The 26694-nt window shown below is 42.0% G+C and overlaps 1 protein-coding gene across 3 annotated transcripts in view; it reads right to left on the bottom strand.

Moving 5' to 3' along the window:
• The window catches only part of LOC134347148 (E3 ubiquitin-protein ligase pellino homolog 2), a 145186-nt gene that overhangs the window by 46435 nt on the left and 72057 nt on the right, over nt 1-26694 (bottom strand). For 2 of the 3 annotated variants that reach the window (XM_063049341.1, XM_063049350.1), the window contains exon 2: nt 21314-21601. In XM_063049341.1, the coding sequence (XP_062905411.1) occupies nt 21314-21390 (77 nt within the window). In that variant the 5' untranslated portion in view covers nt 21391-21601. Of the gene's footprint in view, nt 1-21313; nt 21602-22258; nt 22271-26694 lie in introns of those variants that run through there. The other variant, XM_063049362.1, reaches the window with a different exon arrangement.

Genomic DNA, 26694 nt, shown 5'->3' with positions numbered 1-26694 from the left:
TCACATTAAAACAGCATTGGGTTCAAAATGGCACAATAATTAATAATGCATTTGTCAACAGTTTGACACATTCGTTGTTTCAAACTGCACTATTAGAAGGACCTAAAAATAATTTTGTATCACAACCACTACCAAGAGGACAGTGTGTTTTTACCTGGAGTAAAAAGCTGATTTTGAGCCAGCTGGATCAGCTAATCACCTGTGTTATAAATAACTAGGCATGGAAGTTAACCAAAAAGGCAAGGATTCAGGAAAATCTTTCTGACTTTTCATCTGTGGCTAATGGCAATTCTATTCACAATCCCTTAACGTATGAAGCAGCTCATACCTCCATGAGGTAAAATGTTGGGTATAGGCTAAGAAGTGGCCAATGGCATTCTCAGTACAACAGTGCAAGACAATGATGAACAATCTATTCTTGACATTCAATGGATTACCATCGCTGAGTTGCCCTATTATTAGTATGTGAGGATTACCACTGACCAGAAATCCAATCAGACCAACTATACAAATATTGTGGTTATAATGGTCAGAAACTCAGTATTCTGCAGCAAGTGACTCACCTCCTTACAGCCCATGGCCTCTCTGCCATCTACAAGGCACAAGTCAAAAGGATAATGGAACCTTTCCACTTGGCTGTATGGGTGCAGAACCAAATCTCTAAGGACAGTCAACATCATTAAAGACAAATTAGGTCACATGACTGGCCTTGACCCCACACATTCATTTTCTGCACCAGTGTCTATTCTGTGTAGCAGTAACAAAATGCACTGCTCCAATGATTGAGTTAGAGTCCTGATACAGTGTTACAGCCCAAAATATTGACTATCCCTTTGCCTCCACAAATGCTGCTTGATCTGCAATAAGATGGTATGGTGGAGATTTTTGATAATAGATGCCACTTTCTTGAGTCAGTGCCTCATGTAGTTTTTTATCGATGGTAGGGAGGGATATGTTGTGATATACTGGGCTGAGTACACTACTCTGCAGCTTCATGCATTCTTGTGCATTCAAGGTCTCATTTACCAGATTAAATGAGTACCAATACTCTCTAGTACAAGCAGCAATTTGGTGAGTCTCATCAGAACCCTCTCCAAAATGTCCACATCCTTCCTGTAATGTGGTAATCAGAAATGAACACTATACTCCAAATGTGGCCTGATGATGGCTTTATACAGCTGCAACATGACTTGAAGATGTCTTCAAGGTGTTACAAGAAGATGGCTCAAATTTACCAATTTACCAAATTTACCAGTGTTTATTGCACTGACATTTCCAGTAACTAACAGATCCAGAAATTTAATTTTATAAACAGCCTCTATTCCTATTTAATGCCACTAAATATAATCCTGGTTTCACAATTTTTGTTAGTTCAATAACACTCTTAGTAGGAATATTTGGTTGCTTTGAAGCCTCTCACTAATCTGTCAACCTCCCTACCATTAATGGACCAGACCACCAAAATCTATTACAACCAATACAATTTCACTCTCTCTCCCTCCTCCATAATCTCTTCCAACTCCCAACAGACCCATCTATATTCAGCTCAATTGTAATCTTGCGGTACAGATTTTTCTATCAAACGTTAGGGCATCTAAGTTAAAGTTTTCAATTCATTATTATGTATTGAAAATTAAGCTGTGTGTTAGTTGGTACAACAACCGTTAGATAAAATAGGATATTCACGGTATGAAAATATCAATTCCATAATATTTTAATAATATTCAAGACACTGTGGACAGAGAAGGACGTAATATACAAGCAAAGGAATTAGCATTCCTCATAAGCTTCAACAAATGAGTTTACATCTCCAAATGCAATATCTGGTATCCAGACAAAGCCAGATGATATTTTACTCAGAAATTAAGGAACTTGTCACACTAGCTTGGATGCAGATAAGGGAAAGACAGACTCTGCTGTCAATACAGTTGAGTTGGTTAGGTTGATAGTTAATACAGGCTTATCTTAAATAATTAGCTAAACAGGGCCCTTGAGGGAAGCCAGATATAAGAAATATACAGTAACTATCCCTAATCAAGGAGAAGTTGTTTGCTTCATTAAAGGGCTAGAGTTATTAGATTTGTGATGTAAAGTAACATTTGCCAATCCTTTGAAATAAGTATTTAAGTGTGTGTGCAAAGGATTAAAATTAGCAGCTAATCAACAGCTCTACAATGTCAGTCCTTCATGTTACTCTTTGCTTAACAACTTGATTATCATATGAAGATCTTAGAAGAAAACTACTGTTGCCACAGCTAATGCAAAGTCATCTCACTGTTTACTGCAATTAATCATGCATTAGTTAATGATTAATTAATAATTAATTACTGCATGATTAATTGCAGTAAACAGTAAAACATCTCTACATCAGCCCCGGACATCTCAAGGGAACTAATCTGTTATGCACTGTATGGCTCTTTATACACCCCCAACCCCCCGGAAGTTTCCATGTTTTGTTGTTCTAGTGGATTTAATTTGGGTTTTTTTTTACACTAATCAACAGAAAAACATTATTTTGTGTCAAAGTGAAAACAGATTAATTACAATATAAAATGCAAAATAATTGATTGCATAAGTATTCACCCCCTTCGAGTCAGTAATTAGGAGATGCACTTTCGGCACCAATAACAGCGTGGATAAGTCTCCATCAACTTTGCACATCTGGGCATTGCAATTTTCCACATTCTTATTTGTAAAACTGTTCAAGCTATTCAAGTCAGATGTATGGGGATCATGAGTGAACACTTCTTTTCAAGTCCAGCCACAAATTCTCAATTGGATTGAGGTCTGGGCTCTGACTTGGCCACTCCAGGACATTAACTTTGTTGTTTATAAGCTATTCTTGCATATCTCGGCTTTAAGCTTGTGGTCATTGTCTTGCTGGAAAACAAATCTCCCAAATCACAGTTCCCTTGCAGACTACATCAGGTTTTCCTCCAGCATTTTCCTGTATTTTGCTGCATTTATTTTAGCCTCTACCTTTACAAGCCTTCCACAGCCTGCTGCAGTGAGGCATCCTCACAGCATGATGCAGCCACCACCATACTTCACGGAAGGAATGGTGAGTTTTTGATGATGTGTGGTATTTAGCTTACGCATTCAGTCTGATGGCCAAAAAGCTTGATTTTGGTTTCATCAGACTAAAGAACTTTCTTCCAGCTGACTTCAGAGTCTCCCACATGCCTTCTTGACAAACTCTAGCTGAGAATTCATGTGAGTTTTTTCAACAATGGCTTTCCCTTTGCCACTCTCCCATAAGACTGCGACTGGTGAAGCGCCCGAGCAACAGTTGTATGCACAGTCTCTCACGTATCAGCCACTCAGGCTTGTAACTCTTCCAGAGTTGGCACACGTAACTTGGTGACCACCCTCACTAGTCCCCTTCTTGCATGGTCACTCAGTTTTTGAGGATAGCCTGTTCTAAACAAATTTACAGCTGTGCCACATTCTTTCCATTTCTTGATGGCTGACTTAACTGTATTCAAAAGGATAGTCGGTGACTTGGAAATTTTCTTGTATCCATCTCCAGACTTATACTTTTCAATAACCTTTTCGCAGAGTTGCACTGAGTGTTCTTTTGTTTTCATGGTTATTGCCAGCATACTGACTCACCAGCAGTTGGTCTTTCCAGATACAGGTGTATTTTTACTACAATCAATTGAAACACCTTGACTGCACATAGGTCTCTAAGAACAAATCTCCATTTAACTAATTATGTGAGTTCTAAAACCAGTTGCCTGCACCAGTGATTATTTGGTGTGTCATATTAAAGGGGGGGGGGCGAATATTTATGCAATCAATTATTTTGGTTTTATATTTATAATTAATTTAGATCACTTTGTAGAGATCTATTTTCACTTTGACATGAAAGAGACTTTTTCTGTTGATCAGTGTCAAAAAGGCCAAATTAAATCCACTGTGATTCAACGTTGTAAAACAATAAAACATGAAAACTTCGGGTGGGGGGGAGGTGAATACTTTTTATAGCCACTATATGTCTCAGGAACAATCTTACAACAGGGTGTAAATTTAGACATAAGATGCTTAGTTTTCAACATAAATATCTTACAATTCTGCCAATAAATATCCAACACAGATTCATATAAAGTTAAAACATGGAAAGCATTTAACCCAACATAAGCTATCCAGCCCTATTACTGTCTTCCAGAATTTGGTCAAGTGTCCTGCATGATTCTTCATTCTCCCTCTAATCCTCCTACCAATTATATTGGATGAATACTTTCTAATTTTGACCCCTGGGCTAGGGAATATTAATTACCCTTCCATTTACTCTCACTAGGTATTTCATATTTTAATTCACCTAAATTCAGTCTCCCCTCAGCTTCTATTCCAGACAAAACAATTCCAACCTAACCAATCCGGTATCACCCTTGTAAATCTCTTCTGCACCAACCCTGTGCAACCACATCTCCCCTGCAGAAATGACCAGAGATACTAGCTATACAGCTAGTATTGTATTCCTCTCTGGTACAACTTCCTGGTCTCATACAGTGGATTCCAGTTAACTGGGGCACATCACATCGAGACTAGTATATTTTGACCTAATTAAGCAGCTGCTCAAATTTGCTGAAGTTTCATGGAAATACTTAAAAAGGTATAAAAAAGACAAACCACTGTTTAACACAGTAACAAATTATGTAACTAAATTAAAACAGAACAAATTAGAACACCATCAATACTACCATAGTACTATAAAATTGTGTATTAGTTCCTTACAGCTATCAACAGAGGAATTAATTCATGTTCTTTGATTGACTATAAATTAACAAAATCAGCACAGACACTCGTGCAGATAATAGACCGCTTTCATACAATCCTTTCGATGGTCGCATCTTGTAAATCTTCATTTTCATTGTAACATTCAAGACGACTCTTCAAATTCTTCATAGTTCCTAACTCGATGAAGTAGCAAAATTGTTTCATTTTCACTCCCAACCATTTCTGGCATCTCTATGCCTGAATGCTTGAAACCCCAGTGAGCAAGACAGTTCTGAATTGTCTCAATGCTTATTTCTCACTAAGTATCTATGACAAAAACCACTGCTTTTTGAACACAAACACACGCAACTGGTGCTATTTAGAAACTGTTTGCTCTAAGCATGATGTAGTGTTTAACAAGCATACAAAAGCACGCGACTAATGTTAGTTGGAAAGTGTTCGGCAACACTCTCCTGTCCCAATTAAGTGGCATAGTGTCCCAAATAAATGAAGAGAACCCCAGCTATTTTCTTGATTAGTTTTTGTTCTTGACGAGTTGGCCCAAATACGGCTGCCCCAATTAACTGATGGCCCAATTAACTGGGAGCCTCTATATTCTATAATCTTGACTAATGAAGGGAAGAAATAAAGGGCATTACCAATTTTCAGCTTCTAGCTTAACTACACATAATTACTGCCAGTTACATGGTTGTATGATTGCTGGTACTGGTATTTTTACTGTCATTACAACCACAAAATCCAGCTCAATACTGCAAATGGGATCTAAACAATAAACTGTAAAGACATAATATAATATTTTTTTTAATTCAGTGACCCCCTTTACACGGCAAATATCTAGGCATTTTCTTAACCGCCTCATTAATTTGTTCTGCAACCTTCAGTATTTGGCCCACATCCAAACATTTTTCCCCTATCATGTAAATTGTATTATCTCCATATTGTTCCTTTAAATTTCACAGAGCTGTGAGACAGTTCAGTACCAACTTTAAAGGAAGAAAGAGGCTGAACATGTAATGATAAATGAAGGAAATTAAATTAAAACAAAGCTCCCAATTTATTGAAAGATCACATATGAAGTGATTAATATTGCCGTTCCAACTTTGTTCAATGGATACTTCGGCAGTAACATCACAAAATTCAGAAATGTTGTCAGTTTCTAGTTCTATTTTCATTTAAGAACTGCAGTGTGCTGGACTTTGCTCTGAGCCACAAACATCAAGAGTCCGAGCAGACCTGTGGTTTCCCATAAACTTTCTGTGGGGTTTTGCATAATGTGTTCCTGTCAAACAATCATCTGATATATACAACATTCTTAACAGGACATGACAGCAGTGACAAGTATGACACGGCAAGAAACTGCATATTTCCTCAACTTATCAAATTCAAGAATTATTAAATAATTATGCAGTGTCTACATCAGGAACTGCCTGTTAGAATATCAATTATAAATCAGGTACAGAAAGAAATAGAGAAAAGAAAAACCAACTAACAATAAATTAAAGGAAAGAAAACATTTCTAATGATAACTAAAACACAAAGAGTAAAGTAACTCTGCTCTTGTAGAAGTTAAACATTAGTGCCAAAACCATTGTATTTATGAAAAAGTTACTAAGACGTACTACTGTTAAAGAGGTTTATAAAAAATTACAAGCTAAGTCTGCATCTATGAAAAGTGCAGAAACTTAACTTCTTCTGAATATCTGAATATTAAACCAAGTAGGAAGGTCACTTTTGTGAACCTTTTGCAGGAATATAACATCTTGCATTTCTATTTCTAATTGTACATACGTAATTGCAGAAAATTGCTGCCTGATTGAAAAACAAAATACAATCCTTTATCATTTCTCCAACTGAAAACTATATTGACAGTTCATAAATTCATTTGAGCATAGCATCGAGAAATAAACGTTCTTGTTTGTAAATCATAACTAAAAATTGTACTGCCGAAAATATACAGGTAATACAAGACAAGACCTGAGAAAAGTAGATGAAGCAACACACACAAAATTCTGGAGGAACTCAGCAGGCCAGGCAGCATCTATGGAAAAGGGTACAGTTGATGTTCCGGGCCGAGACCCTTTAGCAGGACTGCTGAAGGGTCTCAGCCTGAAACATCGACTGTACTCTTTTCCATAGGTGCTGCCTGGCCTGCTGAGTTCCTTCAGCATTTTTTATGTGTGTGTTTCTCGTATTTTCAGCATATGCCAATTTTCTCTTGTTTGCAAAAAGTAGATTGAAAGTAGCTGCTTGTGGGCAAAACAATATAATACAGTCTTTTAAAAGGGGAACAGTGAGAGTTCAGGGCCAACACCTCTTATAAGTTTGAAAGGTAAAGGCAGCAAACTTAGGCAATCCTAAATGATTAAGGATATTGATGAAAAATATAAATAGAAATGAAGCATATGACAGATACAGGTAACCAAAAACAGGTTAGTTCCTTAAGGAATATAGACAGTGCAGGAGCGTACTTAAAATAAAAGAAATTATGAGAGCAAAAAGGGCTATGGAGTATTATTGGCATACAGATTAAGAATAAACCTACAGAATTTGTAAGTGTATTGGAAGCAAAAGGGTAACCAGGAAAGATTAAGCCCTCTTATGGATCAGAGGGGCAATTTTTGCCTAGAGCCAGGTAAAGTGGATAAAAGTCCTAAATAAATACAACAGATTCAGGTTAATTGGGACACATCGAGCCCAAGTATATTTTAGCCCAATTAAGCGGCTGCCCCAATTAGCTAAAGTTTTATGGAAATAGTTACAAAGGTATAAAAAAGATAAACTACCATTTAACTGAGAAACAAATTATGTATTTAAATAAAATACAAAATAAATTTAAAAACTACCAATGCTACTATTACTTCTTAATAGTTATTAATGGAGGAATTCATTCAGTGTAAGCTGCCATGTTCTTTTGACTAAATGAACAAAATCAATGCAGATAATGGACTGCCCTCGTACAATTCTTTCGACGACTGTATCCTCCAAATCTTCATTTTCATTGTAACATTCAGGATGATTGTTAATACCTTTAAATTCTTCGTAGATTCTAACTTGTTGAAGTAGTGAAAGCGTTTCATTTTCATTCCTGGTCATTTCTGTCTTCACCAAGCTTGGATGCTCGAAAGTGCAGTGAGCAGAACAGTTCTGTATTGCCTTCAGCTTATTTCTCACCAACCATCAGTGACAAAAATAACTGCTTTTTGAATACAAACACCTGTAACTAACACTATTTAAAATCTGTTTGCTCTAAGCACGGTGCAATGTTTAACAGCCACACAAGTCCACACAATTCACACAACTGGTGTTCGGCAACAGTCTACTGCCCCATTTAAGTGGCATAGTGATAAATAAATAAAGGAAATCCCAGCTATTTTCTTGATTAGTTTTTTAACCGATATCCCAATTAACCAGAATCCACTGTACTTACATCAACACTCACCAGCAGAAAGAGACAATAGATGGAGAGTTCAGGGAGAGAGACAGTGATAATATGGAGCATTTTAGCCTTATGAAGGATGTTGGAATGCTGGACCCTTGATGTTTGTGACATACATCAATGACTTAGGCATACAGGAGTTTCAATTATTGCCAACCAATATAAACCAATTCAATCAACACACATCAAAGTTGCTGGGAACGCAGCAGGCCAGGCAGCATCTCTAGGAAGAGGTACAGTCGGCGTTTCAGGCCGAGACCCTTCGTCAGGACTAACTGAAGGAAGAGCTAGTAAGAGATTTGAAAGTTGGAGGGGGAGGGGGAGGGATGGAGCCAAGAGCTGGACAGGTGATTGGCAAAGGGGATACGAGAGGATCATGGGACAGGAGGTCCGGGAAGAAAGATGGGGGGGGGGAACCCAGAGGATGGGCAAGGGGTATATTAAGAGGGACAGAGGGAGAAAGAGAGTGAGAGAAAGAATGTGTGTATAAAAATAAATAACAGATGGGGTACGAGGGGGAGGTGGGGCATTAGCGGAAGTTAGAGAAGTCGATGTTCATGCCATCAGGTTGGAGGCTACCCAGACGGAATATAAGGTGTTGTTCCTCCAACCTGAGTGTGGCTTCATCTTTACAGTAGAGGAGGCCGTGGATAGACATGTCAGAATGGGAATGGGATATGGAATTAAAATGTGTGGCCACTGGGAGATCCTGCTTTCTCTGGCGGACAGAGCGTAGGTGTTCAGCAAAGCGGTCTCCATCAATCTGACCCTTCCCTCCTACACAGCCCGCAACTCTCCAATTTTCTTACATTCATATGCCTATCTAAGAGTCTTTTAAGTATTCTTATTGGATCAGCCTCTACCACCCCCAACAGTGAGTTCCAGGCTCCCTCACTTCACTTTCGTGTGAACAAAAAATCTACCTTTTGACACCTCACTTAAACATTCCCTTACACACCTTAAATAGATGTTCTCTGGTATTGGTCACTGCTGACCCGAGAAAAAGGTGCTGGTTTTCTAGTCTATCTATACCTTTACAACAGGAATTCTGCAGATGCTGGAAATTCAAGCAACACACATCAAAGTTGCTGGTGAACGCAGCAGGCCAGGCAGCATCTCTAGGAAGCGGTACAGTCGACGTTTCAGGCCGAGACCCTTCGTCAGGACTAACTGAAGGAAGAGTTAGTAAGAGATTTGGAAGTGGGAGGGGGAGATCCAAAATGATAGGAGAAGACAGGAGGGGGAGGGATGGAGCCAAGAGCTGGACAGGTGATTGGCAAAGGGGATACAAGAGGATCATGGGACAGGAGGTCCGGGGAGAAAGTCGGGGGTGGGGGGAACCAGAGGATGGGCAAGGGGTATAGTCAGAGGGACAGAGGGAGAAAAAGGAGAGTGAGAGAAAGAATGTGTGTATAAAAATAAATAACAGATGGGGTACGAGGTGGAGGTGGGGCATTAGTGGAAGTTAGAGAAGTCGATGTTCATGCCATCAGGTTGGAGGCTACCCAGACGGAATATAAGGTGTTGTTCCTCCAACCTGAGTGTGGCTTCATCTTTACAGTAGAGGAGGCCGTGGATAGACATGTCAGAATGGGAATGGGATATGGAATTAAAATGTGTGGCAACTGGGAGATCCTGCTTTCTCTCGCGGACAGAGCGTAGGCATTCAGTAAAGCGGTCTCCCGGTCTGCGTCGGGTCTCGCCAATATATAGAAGGCCACATCGGGAGCACCGGACGCAGTATATCACCCCAGCCGACTCACAGGTGAAGTGTCGTCTCACCTGGAAGGACTGTTCGGGGCCCTGAATGGTGGTAAGGGAGGAAGTGTAAGGGTATGTGTAGCACTTGTTCTGTTTACAAGGATAAGTGCCAGGAGGGAGATCAGTGGGGAGGGATGGGAGGACGAATGGACAAGGGAGTCACGTAGGGAGCGATCCCTGCAGAAAGCAGAGGGGGGAAGGGAAAGATGTGTTTAGTGGTGCGATCCCGTTGGAGGTGGCGGAAGTTACGGAGAATAATATGTTGGACCCGGAGGCTGGTGGGGTGGTAGGTGAGGACACTTCACCTGTGAGTCGGCTGGGGTGATATACTGCGTCCGGTGCTCCCGATGTGGCCTTCTATATATTGGCGAGACCCGACGCAGACTGGGAGACTGCTTTACTGAACACCTACGCTCTGTCCGCCAGAGAAAGCAGGATCTCCCAGTGGCCACACATTTTAATTCCACATCCCATTCTCATTCTGACATGTCTATCCACGGCCTCCTCTACTGTAAAGATGAAACCACACTCAGGTTGGAGGAACAACACCTTATATTCCGTCTGGGTAGCCTCCAACCTGATGGCATGAACATCGACTTCTCTAACTTCCACTAATGCCCCACCTCCACCTCATACCCCATCTGTTATTTATTTTTATACACACATTCTTTCTCTCACTCTCCTTTTTCTCCCTCTGTCCCTCTGACTATACCCCTTGCCCATCCTCTGGTTCCCCCCCCCCGTCTTTCTCCCCGGACCTCCTGTCCCATGATCCTCTCGTATCCCCTTTGCCAATCACCTGTCCAGCTCTTGGCTCCATCCCTCCCCCTCCTGTCTTCTCCTATCATTTTGGATCTCCCCCTCCTCCTCCCACTTTCAAATCTCTTACTAACTCTTCCTTCAGTGAGTCCTGACGAAGGGTCTCGGCCCGAAACCTCGGTACCTCTTCCTAGAGATGCTGCCTGGCCTGCTGCGTTCACTATCTATACCTTTCATAACTTTATTCCCTGTATCAAGTCGCCTCTGATCCTGTCTCTCTCCAAGGAGAAAAACTCTTAGCTCCCTCAACCTCTCCTCATAATACATGTTCTCTAATCCAAGCAGCACCCTGGTAAATTTCTTCTGCACCCGCTCTAATGGGGAGGGTGCCTAAGGCTATAATTTAACTTCAATCAGCTGAAAAGTTAGATGGAGCAATAGCAAATGGACTTCAATCCTGATGAGACTGAAATGATGCATTTTGAGAGGGTAAACAAGGGTCACACATATACAGGTGTCCCCCGTTTTATGAAAGTTCGCCTTACACCGCTTCACTTTTAGGAAAGACCTACATTAGTACCTGTTTTCGCTAAACCGAAAGAAATCCGAAGAGGATTTTCACTTTTATGAAAAAAGGCGCCGCTTTAAACTTGTGTTTACCCTGAGAAAGACTACCATGACAGTGAAGCCTTGCGCGGGCAGGTGTGCACGCATGCGTGTACGTGCCGATTTTTTTTTACATATCGGTTTTGGCTAAATCTTCCCGATTCTGGTAAGTGAAACTACACTGTACATAGATTATTTCTACTTTATATGGGCTGTGTATTTATCATATCATTCCTTCTTTTACTATATGCTAGTGTTATTTTAGGTTTTATGTGCTATTTGGTATGATTTGGTAGGTTATTTTTTGGATTTGGGAACGCTCAAAAATTTTTCCCACATAAATTAATGGTAATTGCTTCTTCACTTTACGCCATTTCGGCTTATGAAAGGTTTCATAGGAACGCTCTACTTTTGGATAGCGGGGGAAACCTGTACAGTAAAAGGGTGGGCCCTGAGGTGTTTTCATAAATGGAGAGACTTTCAGGTACAAGTCTGTAAATCCCAAAAACTGGCAACAGATGTAGAAGGCATATAGGATGTTTGCCTTCATAGAAACATAGAAAACCTACAGCACCATACAGGCCCTTCAGCCCACAATGCTGTGCCGAACATGTACTTACCTTAGAAATTAACTAGGGTGACCCACAGCCCTCTATTCTTCTAAGCTCCATGTACCTATCTAGGAATCTATTAAAAAACCCTATCGTTTCCGCCTCCACCACCATCACCAGCAGCCCATTCCACGCACTCACCATTCTCTGCGTTAAAAACTTACTCCTGACATTTCCTCTGTACCTACTTCCAAGCACCTTAAAACTGTGCCCTTTCGTGTTAGCCATTTCAGCCCTGGGAAAAAACCTCTGACTATCCACATGATCAATGCCTCTTATCATCTTATACACCTCTATCAGGTCACCTCTCATCCTCTGTCATTCCAAGGAAAAAAGACCAAGTTCACTCAACCTATTCTCATAAGGCGTGCTTCCCAATCCAGGCAACATCCTTGTAAATCTCCTCTGCACCCTTTCTATGGTTTCCACATCCTTCCTATAGTGAGGCAACCAGAACTGAGCACAGTTCTCCAAATGGGGTCTGACCAGGGTCCTATATAGCTGCAACATTACCTCTTGGCTCCTAAACTCAATTCCATGATTGATAAAGGCCAATGCACCGTATGCCTTCTTAACCACAGAGTCAACCTATGCAGCAGCTTTGAGTGTCTTATGGACTTGGACGCCAAGATCCCTCCGATCCTCCACACTGCCAACAGCCTTACCATTAATAGTATATTCTGCCAGCATATTTGACCTACCAAAATGAACCACCTCACACTTATCTGGGTTGAACTCCATCTGCCACTTCTCAGCCCAGTTTTGCATCCTATCAATGTCCTGCTGTAACCTCTGACAGCCCGCCACACTATCCACAACACCCCCAACCTTTGTTTCATCAGCAAATTTACTAACCCATCCCTCCACTTCCTCATCCAGGTCATTTATAAAAATCACGAAGAGAAAGGGTCCCAGAACAGATCCTTGAGGCACACCACTGGTCACCAACCTCCATGCAGAATATGACCTGGCTACAACTACTCTTTGCCTTCTGTGAGCATTGGCACACAAAATAAGAGCCAGGGAATCATGTTAAAACCTTATATAACATTAGGTCATACTTTGGAGCTTTGTCTGCAGTTCTGGAAGAATGGAGAGAATGCAGAAGAGATTCACCAGGAAATTGCCTGGATTTCAGCATTTCAGTTATAAGGAAGAAATTGGATTGGCTGTATTTGTTTTCTGTGGAGTCGAGGAAGCTGAGGAGCAGCCTGAAAGAATTAAGGAGATAATGGCAATAAACTTTTTCTTTTGTTGGGTGTGCTTAAGATAAGAGGTATTATTTTAACGTGAAAGGTAGGAGGTTTCGATGGGATATGAGGGGGAATTTTTTTCACACAGTGTGGCAGGAATCTGGAGTGTGCTCCCAAAGGAGACAGTAGAGCAGATATAAAGATATAGAAGGCAGCAGACCTAATGTGGGTAAATGGGATTAGTGTGTATTGGTGCAACTGGAAGCATGAATTTGTAACCAGAAGGGCCTCTTTCAGTGCAGTACAACTATGGGAATGCAATATATTAAAACAGATCTCTGCACGTATGTGGTAATTCACTAATGCTAACTATATTACACATTACAAAGAAAAATATTAACAAATTCTTAAGTAATGTATGCAATCTATTATGTTGCGTACTCTCTAAAATCAAAGAATGTTAATCATTTCAATTTCAATATCTAATTCTAGGAAAAAAGTTGCTATTATAAAGTTGTATGTTCATAGGCACAATACAACTATAGGTAATTATTCTGCACTGCGAGAATTTAGTTAATAATTGCACTGTATATAATTTTACTTTAAAGAAAATCTAAAATCATATTGAGAAGACCCAATTAATTTAATTACCTTTCAACTGGGGCCTTTTGTGAAATACATAATTTTTTTAAAAATCCAAGTCAATTACAGCTTGACTTTATAAAAACCTTCTTACATTAAACTGTCAATGGTAACTCCTATATAGTTATGAATAAAGAGTCATTGAAGAAATATGATGGAGAAGATGGAGAACTGTTAACAAGAACAGATACCCATAATTTGAAACTCAATAATTAGTTCATTCTGAAAGAGTACAAATAAATCCCTAGTGTTTTATGAGTGATCAACAGAACTGAGGAAATAAACATCATAAAGAGAAAGTTCCCAAACTATAAAATAACAAAATATACTATCCATGCAGAAAACTGCAGAGTACATGCAGTTTTAATTTAAAAACAGAAAAAATTTCTGATATATACAACTACTTATTTTTCACTTTTAAATGTGAAAATTATTGCTATTCCTAAAAGCTATTCACTCATGAAAGGAGGTTTGTTTTAAGACAAGTTGTTGTCTTGGAATTTTGTATATGATAAATAGACATGTCTTTAAAAAATGCCATTGTTAAAAGTGACCAAATGTTGCAACATAAATTAGTCTATTTTCAAACTACAAATCACTTAAGTGAGAAATAACAAAACAAGCTTAAATTAAGCTGAAATAGTTTAAGATGTCCATAGATAGAATGACATGAGGAGAGTTCATAGATAGGGAGAGATACAGATTAACTAGACAATACTGCAGAAAATACGAAGAAGATCTTACCACAACAAAAATAAGAAAGATAACATGTTTAGCAAAAACGTAAATTGGGGCGGGGGGGGCAAGAGGATCAGAAACAGTGGGATATAGAGTATAAAATGAGATGGAAAAGGGTAGCAAGGTGAAAGATGAGAAGCAAGTATTGGATGGATGAGTGAATCACAGAAAATTTCAAAAATGGAAGGAGACAATTCAGCTTACCACATAGAGTTGGTTGTAAAGGGGCTACCCTCCTAATCTCAGCTTCTAGCAGTTCATTGCCCTGCAGCTCCAGTTCTTCAAGTACAGCCAGGCACATTTTAAATGTGGCATAGGGTGCTGTGGCAAGGTGTCAGTAGGAAAACGAGGGCATGGAGGAGTGTGAAAAGAGTGAACAGAAGAGGGAGAGTATAGGAATGCCTTGAGGAAGTGAGGAAATGAGGATACAGTATTGTAAGGGTGATACAGAGGAATAATGGGGGAGGTGGGATTATAGGAAAGGAGTGAGGAAAGGGGTCAGAGGTGAAGGCAGGTGGTGGAGAGAGAAGGGATGGAGGATAGAGGTTTCTGGTTGTAGGGAGAGTGAAGGGAAGAGACAAGTATGTGAAGATGGGAAGGTAAGAGAATGGTGTGGTCTGGAAAAAGAGAGGATGTGATGGGCAAGTAGATAAGAGAGAGGAACAGCAGCAGGGCAGAGAGGGGAAAGACAGGCAGAAGAAAGACAGCGAGAGCAGGTGGAGAGAGAGAGAAAAAGTAAGAGCAGGGAAGAGTAAGAGCAAGAGTGTGGGTGGATAGATGGGAAGCAATAATACAAGAGAGAGGGAAAGAACAGGTGAGGAAGGAATGGGGTCAATGTGACTGCTCCAAGAGCTGGAATACAAATGACAGGCCAAATGGTCTCCTTCAAAGTCATAGTTCGGACAAAAAAGCAGAAAAAAGGAAGGGAGAATGGGTAACATGAGTGTGAAAGAGTGGGCTGCTGGCTGTTAGGGTGATTAATGGAAAGTGAATAAGAGATAAGGAAGAAAGACGGAAGGAGAGAGAGAAATAGGAAAAAGGAAAGAGAGAGACTGAATGGAAGAGTAAAGAAGGAAAATATGAGGGTGGAAGAATGAGAGGAAGAACAGGAGGGTGGGCAGGATAGAGAAGATGGTAGGAGAGGTCATGAGAAAGAGAGAGGATGGTACAGTGGGAAGGTGGCAGGGGTTGAGCTGAAAGAGTGAGAACTGTAAAATATTGAATCTTATTGAAGAGAGAGTGGGAAATGAGAATGGGGCAAAGAAACTGATAGAAAGCAACCAATTGAAGCTGGACAAAATAATTCTGAAGGAAAAAAGGTAACCACAACCAAAAAGGCCCAGCTGCTCAAACAAAAAAATGAGGACATGCATAAACAAAAAGGAAAATACAGGAAACAAACATCAAAGTTGCTGGTGAACACAGCAGGCCAGGCAGCATCTGTAGGAAGAGGTGCAGTCGACATTTCAGGCCGAGATCCTTCGTCAGGACTAACTGAAGGAAGAGTGAGTAAGGGATTTGAAAGTTGGAGGGGGAGGGGGAGATCCAAAATGATAGGAGAAGACAGGAGGGGGAGGGATGGAGCCAAGAGCTGGACAGGTGATAGGCAAAAGGGGATACGAGAGGATCATGGGACAGGAGGTCCGGGAAGAAAGACAGGGGGGTGGGACCCAGAGGATGGGCAAGAGGTATATTCAGAGGGACAGAGGGAGAAAAAGGAGAGTGAGAGAAAGAATGTGTGCATAAAAATAAGTAACAGATGGGGTACAAGGGGGAGGTGGGGCATTAGCGGAAGTTAGAGAAGTCGATGTTCATGCCATCAGGTTGGAGGCTACCCAGACGGAATATAAGGTGTTGTTCCTCCAACCTGAGTGTGGCTTCATCTTTACAGTAGAGGAGGCCGTGGATAAACATGTCAGAATGGGAATGGGATGTGGAATTAAAATGTGTGGCCACTGGGAGATCCTGCTTTCTCTGGCAGACAGAGCGTAGGTGTTCAGCAAAGCGGTCTCCATCAATCTAACCCTTCCCTCTTACACAGCCCGCAACTCACCCCAGCCGACTCACAGGTGAAGTGTTGCCTCACCTGGAAGGACTGTTTGGGGCCCTGAATGGTGGTAAGGGAGGAAGTGTAAGGGCATGTGTAGCACTTGTTCCGCTTACACAGATAAGTGCCAGGAGGGAGATCAGTGGGGAGGGATGGGAGGGACGAATGGACAAGGGAGGTGCGTAGGGAGCGATCCCTGTGGAATGCAGAGGGGGGGGAAGGAAAGATGTGCTTAGTGGTGGGATCCCGTTGGAGGTGGCGGAAGTTACGGAGAATAATATGTTGGACCCGGAGGCTGGTGGGGTGGTAGGTTAGGACCAGGGGAACCCTATTCCTAGTGGGGTGGCGGGAGGATGGAGTGAGAGCAGGTGTACGTGAAATGGGGGAGATGCGTTTAAGAGCAGAGTTGATAGTGGAGGAAGGGAAGCCCCTTTCTTTAAAAAAGGAAGACATCTCCCTCGTCCTAGAATGAAAAGCCTCATCCTGAGAGCAGATGTGGCGGAGACGGAGGAATTGCGAGAAGGGGATGGCGTTTTTGCAAGAGACAGGGTGAGAAGAAGAATAGTCCAGATAGCTGTGAGAGTCAGTAGGCTTATAGTAGACATCAGTGGATAAGCTGTCTCCAGAGACAGAGACAGAAAGATCTAGAAAGGGGAGGGAGGTGTCGGGAATGGACCAGGTAAACTTGAGGGCAGGATGAAAGTTGGAGGCAAAGTTAATAAAGTCAACGAGTTCTGCATGCGTGCAGGAAGCAGCGCCAATGCAGTCGTCGATGTAGCAAAGGAAAAGTGGGGGACAGATACCAGAATAGGCATGGAACATAGATTGTTCCACAAACCCAACAAAAAGGCAGGCATAGCTAGGACCCATACGGGTGCCCATAGCTACACCTTTAGTTTGGAGGAAGTGGGAGGAGCCAAAGGAGAAATTATTAAGAGTAAGGACTAATTCCGCTAGACGGAGCAGAGTGGTGGTAGAGGGGAACTGATTAGGTCTGGAATCCAAAAAGCGTAGAGCTTTGAGACCTTCCTGATGGGGGATGGAAGTATATAAGAACTGGACATCCATGGTGAAAATAAAGCGTTGGGTCCAGGGAACTTAAAATCATCGAAAAGTTTAAGAGCGTGAGAAGTGTCACGAACATAGGTAGGAAGAGATTGAACAAGGGGGGATAAAACCGTGTCGAGGTATGCAGAAACGAGTTCGGTGGGGCAGGAGCAAGCTGAGACAATAGGTCGGCCAGGACAGGCAGGTTTGTGGATCTTGGGTAGGAGGTAGAAATGGGAAGTGCGGGGTGTGGGAACTATAAGGTTGGTAGCAGTGGATGGGAGATCCCCTGAGCGGATAAGGTCGGTGATGGTGTGGGAGACAATGGCCTGGTTCTCCTTAGTGGGGTCATAATCGAGGGGTAAATAAGAGGAGGTATCCGCGAGTTGTCGCTGTGCCTCGGCAAGGTAGAGGTCAGTACACCAGACTACAACAGCACCCCCCTTATCGGCGGGTTTAATAATAAGGTTAGGATTAGTGCGGAGGGAGTGGAGAGCAGAGCGTTCCGAAGGAGTGAGGTTGGAATGGGGACAAGGTGCGGTGAAGTCGAGACGGTTGATGTCCCGCGGGCAATTAGCGATAAAGAGATCCAGAGCAGGCAGAAGACCAGAGCGGGGTGTCCATGAAGAAGAGGAGGGTTGAAGACGGGAGAAGGGGTCATCAGTGGGGATGGAAGAGTCCTTGCTGAAGAAGTAGGCTCGGAGACGGAGAAAGAAAAGTTCCGCATCATGGCGAACACGGAACTCGCTGAGGTGTGGGCGAAGGGGGACAAACATGAGGCCCTTACTGAGAACAGAGCGTTCTGCCTCCGACAGTTGAAGGTCGGAGGGGATGGTAAAGACTCGGCACGGATGAGAGCTGGGATCAGAGGGGGGAGGGGGGAGGCTGGGTGTGTGAAAATACAGGAGTTAGTCGTTTATATATCCAGACAGTTTAAGACCATTAGACACAGGAGCAGAATTAGGCCATTCAGCGTATCCAGTCTGCCCCGCCATTCCATCATGGCTGATTTATTATACCTCTTAACCCCATTCTTCAGACTTCTCCTCATAACTTTTAACTCCCTGATTAATCAAGAACCTATGAAACTCCACTTTAAATATGCCCAATAACATGCAGAGCTGTCAGTGGCAATAAATTCCACAGATTCAGCACCCTCTGGCTGAAGAAACCTTTCCTCATCTCTGTTCTAAATGGATGCCCCCCAGTTTTGAGGCTGTTCCCTCTGGTTCTAGACTCCCCCACTATAAGAAACATCCTCTCCATATCCACTTTATTCTGACCTTTCAATATTCAATAGGTTGCAATGGGATCCACTTCATTCTTCTAAACTCCAGTGTGTACAGGCTCGGAGGCATCAAATGTTCCTCATATGTTTCATATAACTGTTTCATTCCTGGGATCAATCACGTGAACCTCCTCATGACCTTCTCCAATGCCAGCATATCTTTTTTAAGATAAGGGGCCAAAAACTGCTCACAATACAAGTGCAGTCTGCCCAATGCTTACAAAGCCTCAGCATTACATCCTCACTTTTATATTCTAGTCCTCTTGAAAGAATGTTAACATTGCATTTGCCTGTCTTACCACTAACTCAACCTGCAAGTTAACCTTTAGGGAATCCTACATGAGGATCCCTAAGTCCCTCCGCATCTCTGATTTTTGTATTTTCTTCCCATTTAGAAAATATTCCATGACTTTATTCCTTCTGCCAAAGTGCACGATCATGTGCTTCCCTACACTATATTCATGTGCCACTTTGCCCATTTTCCTAATCTAAGTCCTTCTGCAGTCACCCTGCTTCCTCAACACTACCTGCTGCTCCACCTATCTTTGTATCATCCACAAGATTGGCCACAAATCATTGAAATCACTGACATACAAAGTGAAAAGAAGTAGTCCCAACACCGACCTCTGCGGCACACCACTAGTCATCGGCAACCAACCAGAACATGACCCCCTTATTCTCACTCTTTGCCTATCTTCTATCCATGCTAGAACTTTTCCTGTAATACCATGGGTTCGTATCTTGTTAAGCAGCCTCATGTGCAAAACCTTGTCAAAGGTCTTCTGAAAATCCAAATAAACAACATCCACTGACTTGCCTTTGTCTATCCAGCCTGTGACTTCATCAAAGAATTCCAATAGACTTATCAGGCAAGATTTCCCCTTTGGAAAACCTTGCAGACTTTGGCCTATTTTTCATTACACCTCCAAGTACCGAAAACCTCATCCTTAATAATCTTTCCAACCACTGAAGTCCAGCTAACTGCCCTATACTGTAATCCTCTTTCTTCTGAAAGAGTGGAGTTACATTTGCAATTTTCGAGACCTCCAGAACCATCCAGAGTCTAGCAATTCTTGAATCATCATTACTAATGCCTCCACTATCTCTTCAGGTACCTCTTCCAGTATCCTGCAGTGTAGTCCATCTAGTCCAAGTGACTTATCTACCTTCAGGTTTTCAGCTTCCCAAGCACCTTCTCCTTAGTAATAGCAATGACACTCACTCCTGCCCCCAGAATTTCTGGCATTCTGCTAGTGTCTTCCACAACAGAAAAAACTCATTAAGTTCCTCTGCCATTTCTTTGTTCCTCTCCAGTGTCTTTTTCAAGAGGTCTGATATCAACTCACGTCTCTCTTTCACTCTTTATACAGTATATCTGAAAAAAAGTGTTTGTATCCTCTTTTATATTATTAGCTAGCTTCCCTTTATATTTCTTCTTTTCTCTCTTTATGGCTCTTTAGTTGCCATCTGTTGGTTTATGAAAACATCCTAATCCTTCCCACTAATTTTTGCTATATTATTTGTCCTCTCTTTTGCCTTTACGTTGTCTTTGACTTCCCTTGTCAGCCATAGCTGCTTCATGCTCCCTTTAAAGCATTTCTTCATTGCTGGGATGTACCTTTTCTGCACATTCTGAATTTCCCCCAGAAACACAAGCCATTGTTGTTCTCTGTTACCCCTGCTAGTGTCTCTTTCCAATCAACTTTGGCCAACTTCCAATTGCATGCCTAATTCCCTCTACTCCACTACAATACTGATACATCCAATTTTATCTTCTCCTTCTTAAACTAAGGGTGAATTCGATCATATTATGGATCAGTTCCTCCTAAGGGCCCCTTTACCATAAGCTTCTCTGGGTCACTACATAACACCCAATCCAGAATTGCTGTTCCCCTAGTGGGCTCAACGATTTAAAGAGGGGCATTCACCTCTGACAGGATTTTGACCCTAAACCAACCCCCCACCACTGGTACTTGAGTGGAAGAGGGCGAATGTAGACCAAGTGAACCTGCTGAAGTGATGGAAAAGTGACAGACAAGTAGAAAAGTAATGGGAGTTAGTGAGAGCATTTGAAAAGAGCATTCAACACTTGCAGACGTAAAAAGAGCCCTCACGCAGCCAGGCACAAACGGCAAACACTGAGCAGAGAAGCACCAGCTGACCGAGATGAGGATGAAGCTCCACTAAGTGCAGGAAGCAGACAGACAGATAAAATACTGGGGACAAAGTAAAAGTGCTGTAGAAGGCACCTGCAGTCAGAAGAGCAAATATTCCCCCCCCCCCATTAGAAAAGTGGAAGAGAGCACAGTGATCTGTGTTGGCGCAGGGAGGGCGCAGGCACACAGGGAGACGCAGAAGGAAGAGCAAGATGCAGTGATCTAGCCAGGAAACAGTCACAAACGGAGACTCCAGCTGAAGCCATGACCCCGATCTCCCCTCGCTCACCCCAGGACGATGAGTTCTCCGTACTTCACGGGATCCTTGGTGGGCGCGCTGTGATCTTCCTGACTTGATGAAAACATGAGTGGCGCTCGATTTTCCTCTCCTCGTCGAGGTTCACCGTTCGCTACTGGCTGACAGTATCCACAGGCAGATCATTAGTTTTATTTCTGCTGGTGTTGCTGTTGCTTTGGAGTTGTTCTGATTTTGTTTGTGCTCCACTCGCACCACTTTCCGCGTCCTCTCCGGGTTCCGATCCGCGGAGCTCGTCAGCGCCGATCGGCCAAATGTTTCCTGCGCCGAGAAAGAAAGCGTCAACATTCAGATTAGTCAGCTGGGGCGGGCGGGCGGGCGGAGGGGGAGGGGGCGGGGCTGGGGCTGGGCGGAGCCTATCAACTCCCACAGAGCCGGGAGGCAAGCCCGCGGCCACTTGCGCCACACAAAGACTTTCCCCATCACAGCCAGGCAGTGTTAATAACGCGGCTTGTCATGACTTTCTTTCAGGAGTGCTCTGCTCGCAGAGAGAGAGAGAAAAAAACCGAGCAGAATGCAATCCCTCCTGTCAAACGCCGCTTCCCCGCAGATTATTTTTATTCCTGGTTCCCCGTCTGAGGGTGTTATGTAAACACAACAGACGGAGCCGCTGCGTGAAGCGCGAGCGCCTGGCACGGGCCGCGATTGGAGCGCGAGCGGCGGAACGAGTCAATTAGGACAACGGGCGCGAGTGTTGATGCGGCCGGGGTTGGGTCAGCGGGAGGCCGCGTCCCTCGGGACTTCAGCAGGAGCCTTTGCGGGGGGGGGGGGCGTCGGCAGCTGTCGGCTCCATGCGCTCCGATTTGCCGCGGCAGATGTCGGCGCCCTACCATCCCCTGCCACTGACTGTCGCCTGCTGCTGTCGCTGATGGTCAAAGGAAGCGTAGATTTATATGTTAACGGCAAAGCTTAGTGAACCTCGGTCCCGGAGCCATGCTGGCACTGCCAGACCCAGGGAAAACAAGGACTTCGCTGTTTCAAAACCTCTCCTTCTCGTCCTCTCCCATCAAGGCACGTCAGTAGAGCCACAGAAAGCACAATGTACCGGCTGTGGCACACGAAACTCTATTCACTGTTATTTAATCTTAATATTAGGGGGGTTGGGACTTGTTAAAGGCATCCTCCACATACACAATGCTGATTAATTGGTTCAGTACGATCGCATAAATGATATGGTAATAAATCTTTTCTGGCATCATGGAATTATCGTTTCAAAGGATATGCCAGAGATTAAAAGAGACGGTATTAATGTTAAACAATGTAGACATTTTGTATTCTGTGAAAGCCTGAGGTTCAGCTGTTGCCAAACCACACAAAAAATGCTCACTTCGTAATTTATGTGAGCCGAACATTGAAACTGTAAATGCTCCACTGCCTATCACGTATATTAAATGGTCCTTTTAATGTATTTTGAGGGTGAATTTCAAATAAGTTCATCAAACTGCAAAGACATAACGTTAGGCACTAGTTGCCAAATCCTAACTTCCTTTTAAATTGTGCAGCTGATGTTGAAACCAGTAAAAAAGGAAGACAGAAATTTAGGAACTAGTGACTAAGTGACAGAGCTATCCGATTTCAAAAGTGGGAAGGAAAGACGGAAAGAAATAAGGGGCATTGGCGTTCTAGCCTAAAGACTTCTGGCGTAATTATTGCCAAAAATGTATGGCTGCGTTTTACATAAAATCTAAAACTGTGGACTTTTAGAAATAAAGTATGCTGCGCTATGAGAAGGAAAGAAAATCCAATCTAGAGATAAAGATCTACGGAAAGATGATGAAACAATCTAGTAACCAGCTCACAATTGCGTATCTGCCGAAGTAGAGGTGCCGCAGGAGCTGGAAGAGGAGCTATGTGCCATTTGGTACTATCAGCAGTAGCCCTGGGACTGCATCCAATTCTGAAGCCAAATTGGCAGCCCTTACAGATGGTGTTAGAAGGCATACTTAAACCATAATTGCCCTTACGATTGCCCTAGACAGTTGCTTGTCCTTTCTTTCATGGTGTTACTCTGTAAGCAAGATACAACACTTCCTCAGGCAAAATCATCACCAGCTAGCCTCATTGAGCTGTCTTCCAACATGTGAAACTGATGCCCTGTATCTTTAAAACATTTCTTTTGGACTCCCTCGTTCTTTTTTTTCCATTCATATCAGGCATATACACACAGTATCTACTCAGTTTATACAAGTTAATCAGGACTTTAGCACTGAAACAGTTACCGTCTGTGAATTCATTGACATTAATGTTGCAATAAGAAAATGGGAAATAAAACAGCAGTAGCAATATTCCCCACAGTGTCTCATTTGGATAAAAAATCTATCCAAAATTATGTCAATGATGCTTTGAAAAGTGTTCCAGTTGTTTTCTGTAGATCCCCAAGTCTCATAGCTGTAGAGAAGAGTTAGGATTAATATTGCTTTGTAAAGTAAAAGACTGGAATGCATTCTAATGTCATTGATACTGAACACAGTATGAAACAGATTACCAAACACAAGGCTGCCATGATGGATATTGAATTAGTGCATCAAATTGGGACTGAAATATATGTTCAACCATGATATTATTGAATATCAGAGATGGCATGACTAGTCGAATAGTGTACTCCTGCTTCTTTATTCTGCCAAGTTAGACAATTTCCAGTTCTTTATAATCAATGTAGATCTTCCTTGATTAACTACAAAGAAAGCTGCTACAGAACTTTGCCATGATGAAATGGCAGAACAGACTCCATGGGCCGAGTGGCCTAATTCTGCTCCTATGGCTTATGGCTATGTCAATGCTGAGGGTTAGTGCAAGGCTGCTGTAAGCTGTAGAGGAGTAGTTAATGGCCATTTGCAGGTCCTCCTTCAGATCATCTGCTTACAGGGTTGATTATTGTACCTGATGTTCAGTTCTAAAAGGGAGGTGAGAAAGATTACCAACATTGAATGCTAATCCCCCATGCCAGATAGGTTTAGATTAATATCTTCATTGCTGTTTGAAAAATGAAGAGGATGGCTGTAAAAGACTGGTATTATCATTTGCTAACTTTATTGTTAGGATGAGAAGAGAAGCACAGCTGCATGCAACTGCTTAAGATGCACGTTAGTTGCTGATTTATTTGTAGCAAGAAGACATCTCTGATTCTGTCTCCTCACTGAGCCGTTCCTTCTATAATCATAGCAAGGTAGGAATTGCTGAGGAATGGTGGCATATTGGTCGGTATTGTCAATCAGCACAATCTGGCCCTATCCTCTTTATATTATTGTTCAAAGTAAATTTATTATCAAAGTACATATAAGTCACTATATAGAACCCCGAGATTCATTTTCTTGCAGACACAGTAAATACCAGAAACACAATAGAATCAATTGAAGGCCACGCCCACCATCATGGACAACAACCAATGTGCAAAAAACAAACACAAACTGCAAATACAAAAAGAAAGAGAAAATAAACAAGAAACAAGGACCATGAGATGAAGAGTCCTTGAAGTTAAGTCCAATTCGGTGATGGAGCAAGTGAAGTTATCCCCTCTTATTCAAGATCCTGATGGTTGAGGGGTAATAACTGTTCCTGAGCTTGGTTGTAGAGATCCTGAGGGTCCTGTACTTTCTTCCTGATGGCAGTACTGGATCATTGAAATATTAAATTACTGTGACACAGAAGCTTTATGAATGAATTTATTTCTCTGATACAGTAGAACACTGAAATGTCACATTGATGAGTACTTTTAAATGTGAAAGTGAATTCTTGAGTATGTAGAAATAAGCCACTGGTGCATCTGACTGGGAATGTTATATTAGCTATAAGAAAAGGAATACCCACTTAACATACTTGTAGAAATTATAAATAGCCTGTAAAAATTAGACTAGAGGAACACTATTATCCTGGTTGTTGCAATTGATCTAAAAATTCAGTACTTTCATTTGCATTACACAAATGATAGTAATTACATTATCATACAACAGAACTATTTTTGTACCGGGGAAGAATTAGTAACAATGCTTTCTTTAAAAAATATCAGCAAGCCAGCCTTTGTTTTGTTTCATAAAGCTCAATGGTTTTATTTCTACAAATCATGGTAGTGTCAGAAAGGGGGCGCTGGTAATGGACCCAAATGCAAGACACAGACACTGGAGTACAAGGAACAGGACCTAACTAGAGTAGGGACTGTTGGATTCAGACCAGGAGCAGGGACAAGAACGCAGACTTGGGCTAAGGAAAGCAGGACCAGGACTAGAAACCATGGACTAGGAGACAAAGCTTCGACTCCAAGTCCAAGACTGGACAAGGACCCAGAACCTGGGTCTTGCCTCGGGCTCGGACCCCGGAACCAGGCAAGGACATGACATCAGACATCCCACCTCTCCCAGAAGTTCCGGGAATGTCCTGCAAATTAATAGTGGCTCCCTGATGCCCACAAATTATATACAATGTCCCGGAAATTGATTTTTTTGAGAGCGAGTGTGAGAGAATGCGTGAGAGAGAGCGAGCGCAAGAGCAAGAAAGCGAGCGCGAGAGTGAGAGCGACCTTGGGGCTTACCATTTCTGTGGATGATTGGGGGCAGATTTTACAATTAGTTAATACTTCCTCTATTTGTGCTAAACATTCCCTAATTCAATTTAAAGTGGTTCATAGAGCACATATGTCCAAAGATAAGTTAGCGCGTTTTTACTCGCATATTAATCCTTTCTGTGATAGATGTTCGGGGCAGATAGCCTCTTTAACTCATATGTTTTGGTCTTGCCCTACTTTGGAAACTTTTTGGAGAGATATTTTCAATATTATTTCTAAGGTATTAAATATAGATATCTCTCCTCACCCTATTACTGCTATCTTTGGACTACCTAAAATTTCTAGTAATCTTTCCCCTTCAGCCCGTAGAATGATTGCATTTCTTACTTTAATGGCGAAAAGATGTATTTTACAACATTGGAAAGAGCTTAATGCTCCAACTACCTTTTTTTGGTTTTCTCAGACGATTTTATGTTTGAATCTGGAGAAAATTAGAAGTAACCTTTATGATTCTTCATTTAAATTTGAACAGATTTGGGGACCTTTTATTCGATATTTTCATTTAATGTAATATTTACCCTTCTTGTTTTTTCTTCACTGTTTTAATGGAGGTCGGGATTGAGGACGTGATTTTAAGTTTAACTCTGTTTGGTTTCAAGTTAGCCCATTGCTTTGCTTTGCTTTTAGTTAGTTGCACGGTGGGTTTTTTTTTGGGGGTTTTTTTTTTTCTTTTTTTTTCCATTGATATATATAAAATTTAGTATACTATTATGTTATCTTGGTTTCTTATGCTTAAATTACATTGTTTGTAGTATTTTCTTTTTGGTATTGTTATCTTTTGGAATTTTATTATACT

The sequence above is a fragment of the Mobula hypostoma genome, chromosome 1 (genome assembly GCF_963921235.1).
Source record: "Mobula hypostoma chromosome 1, sMobHyp1.1, whole genome shotgun sequence".
NCBI lineage: Eukaryota > Metazoa > Chordata > Chondrichthyes > Myliobatiformes > Myliobatidae > Mobula > Mobula hypostoma.
Note: the sequence above shows the minus strand (reverse complement) of the source record. Positions and strands in the feature narration are given on the sequence as shown.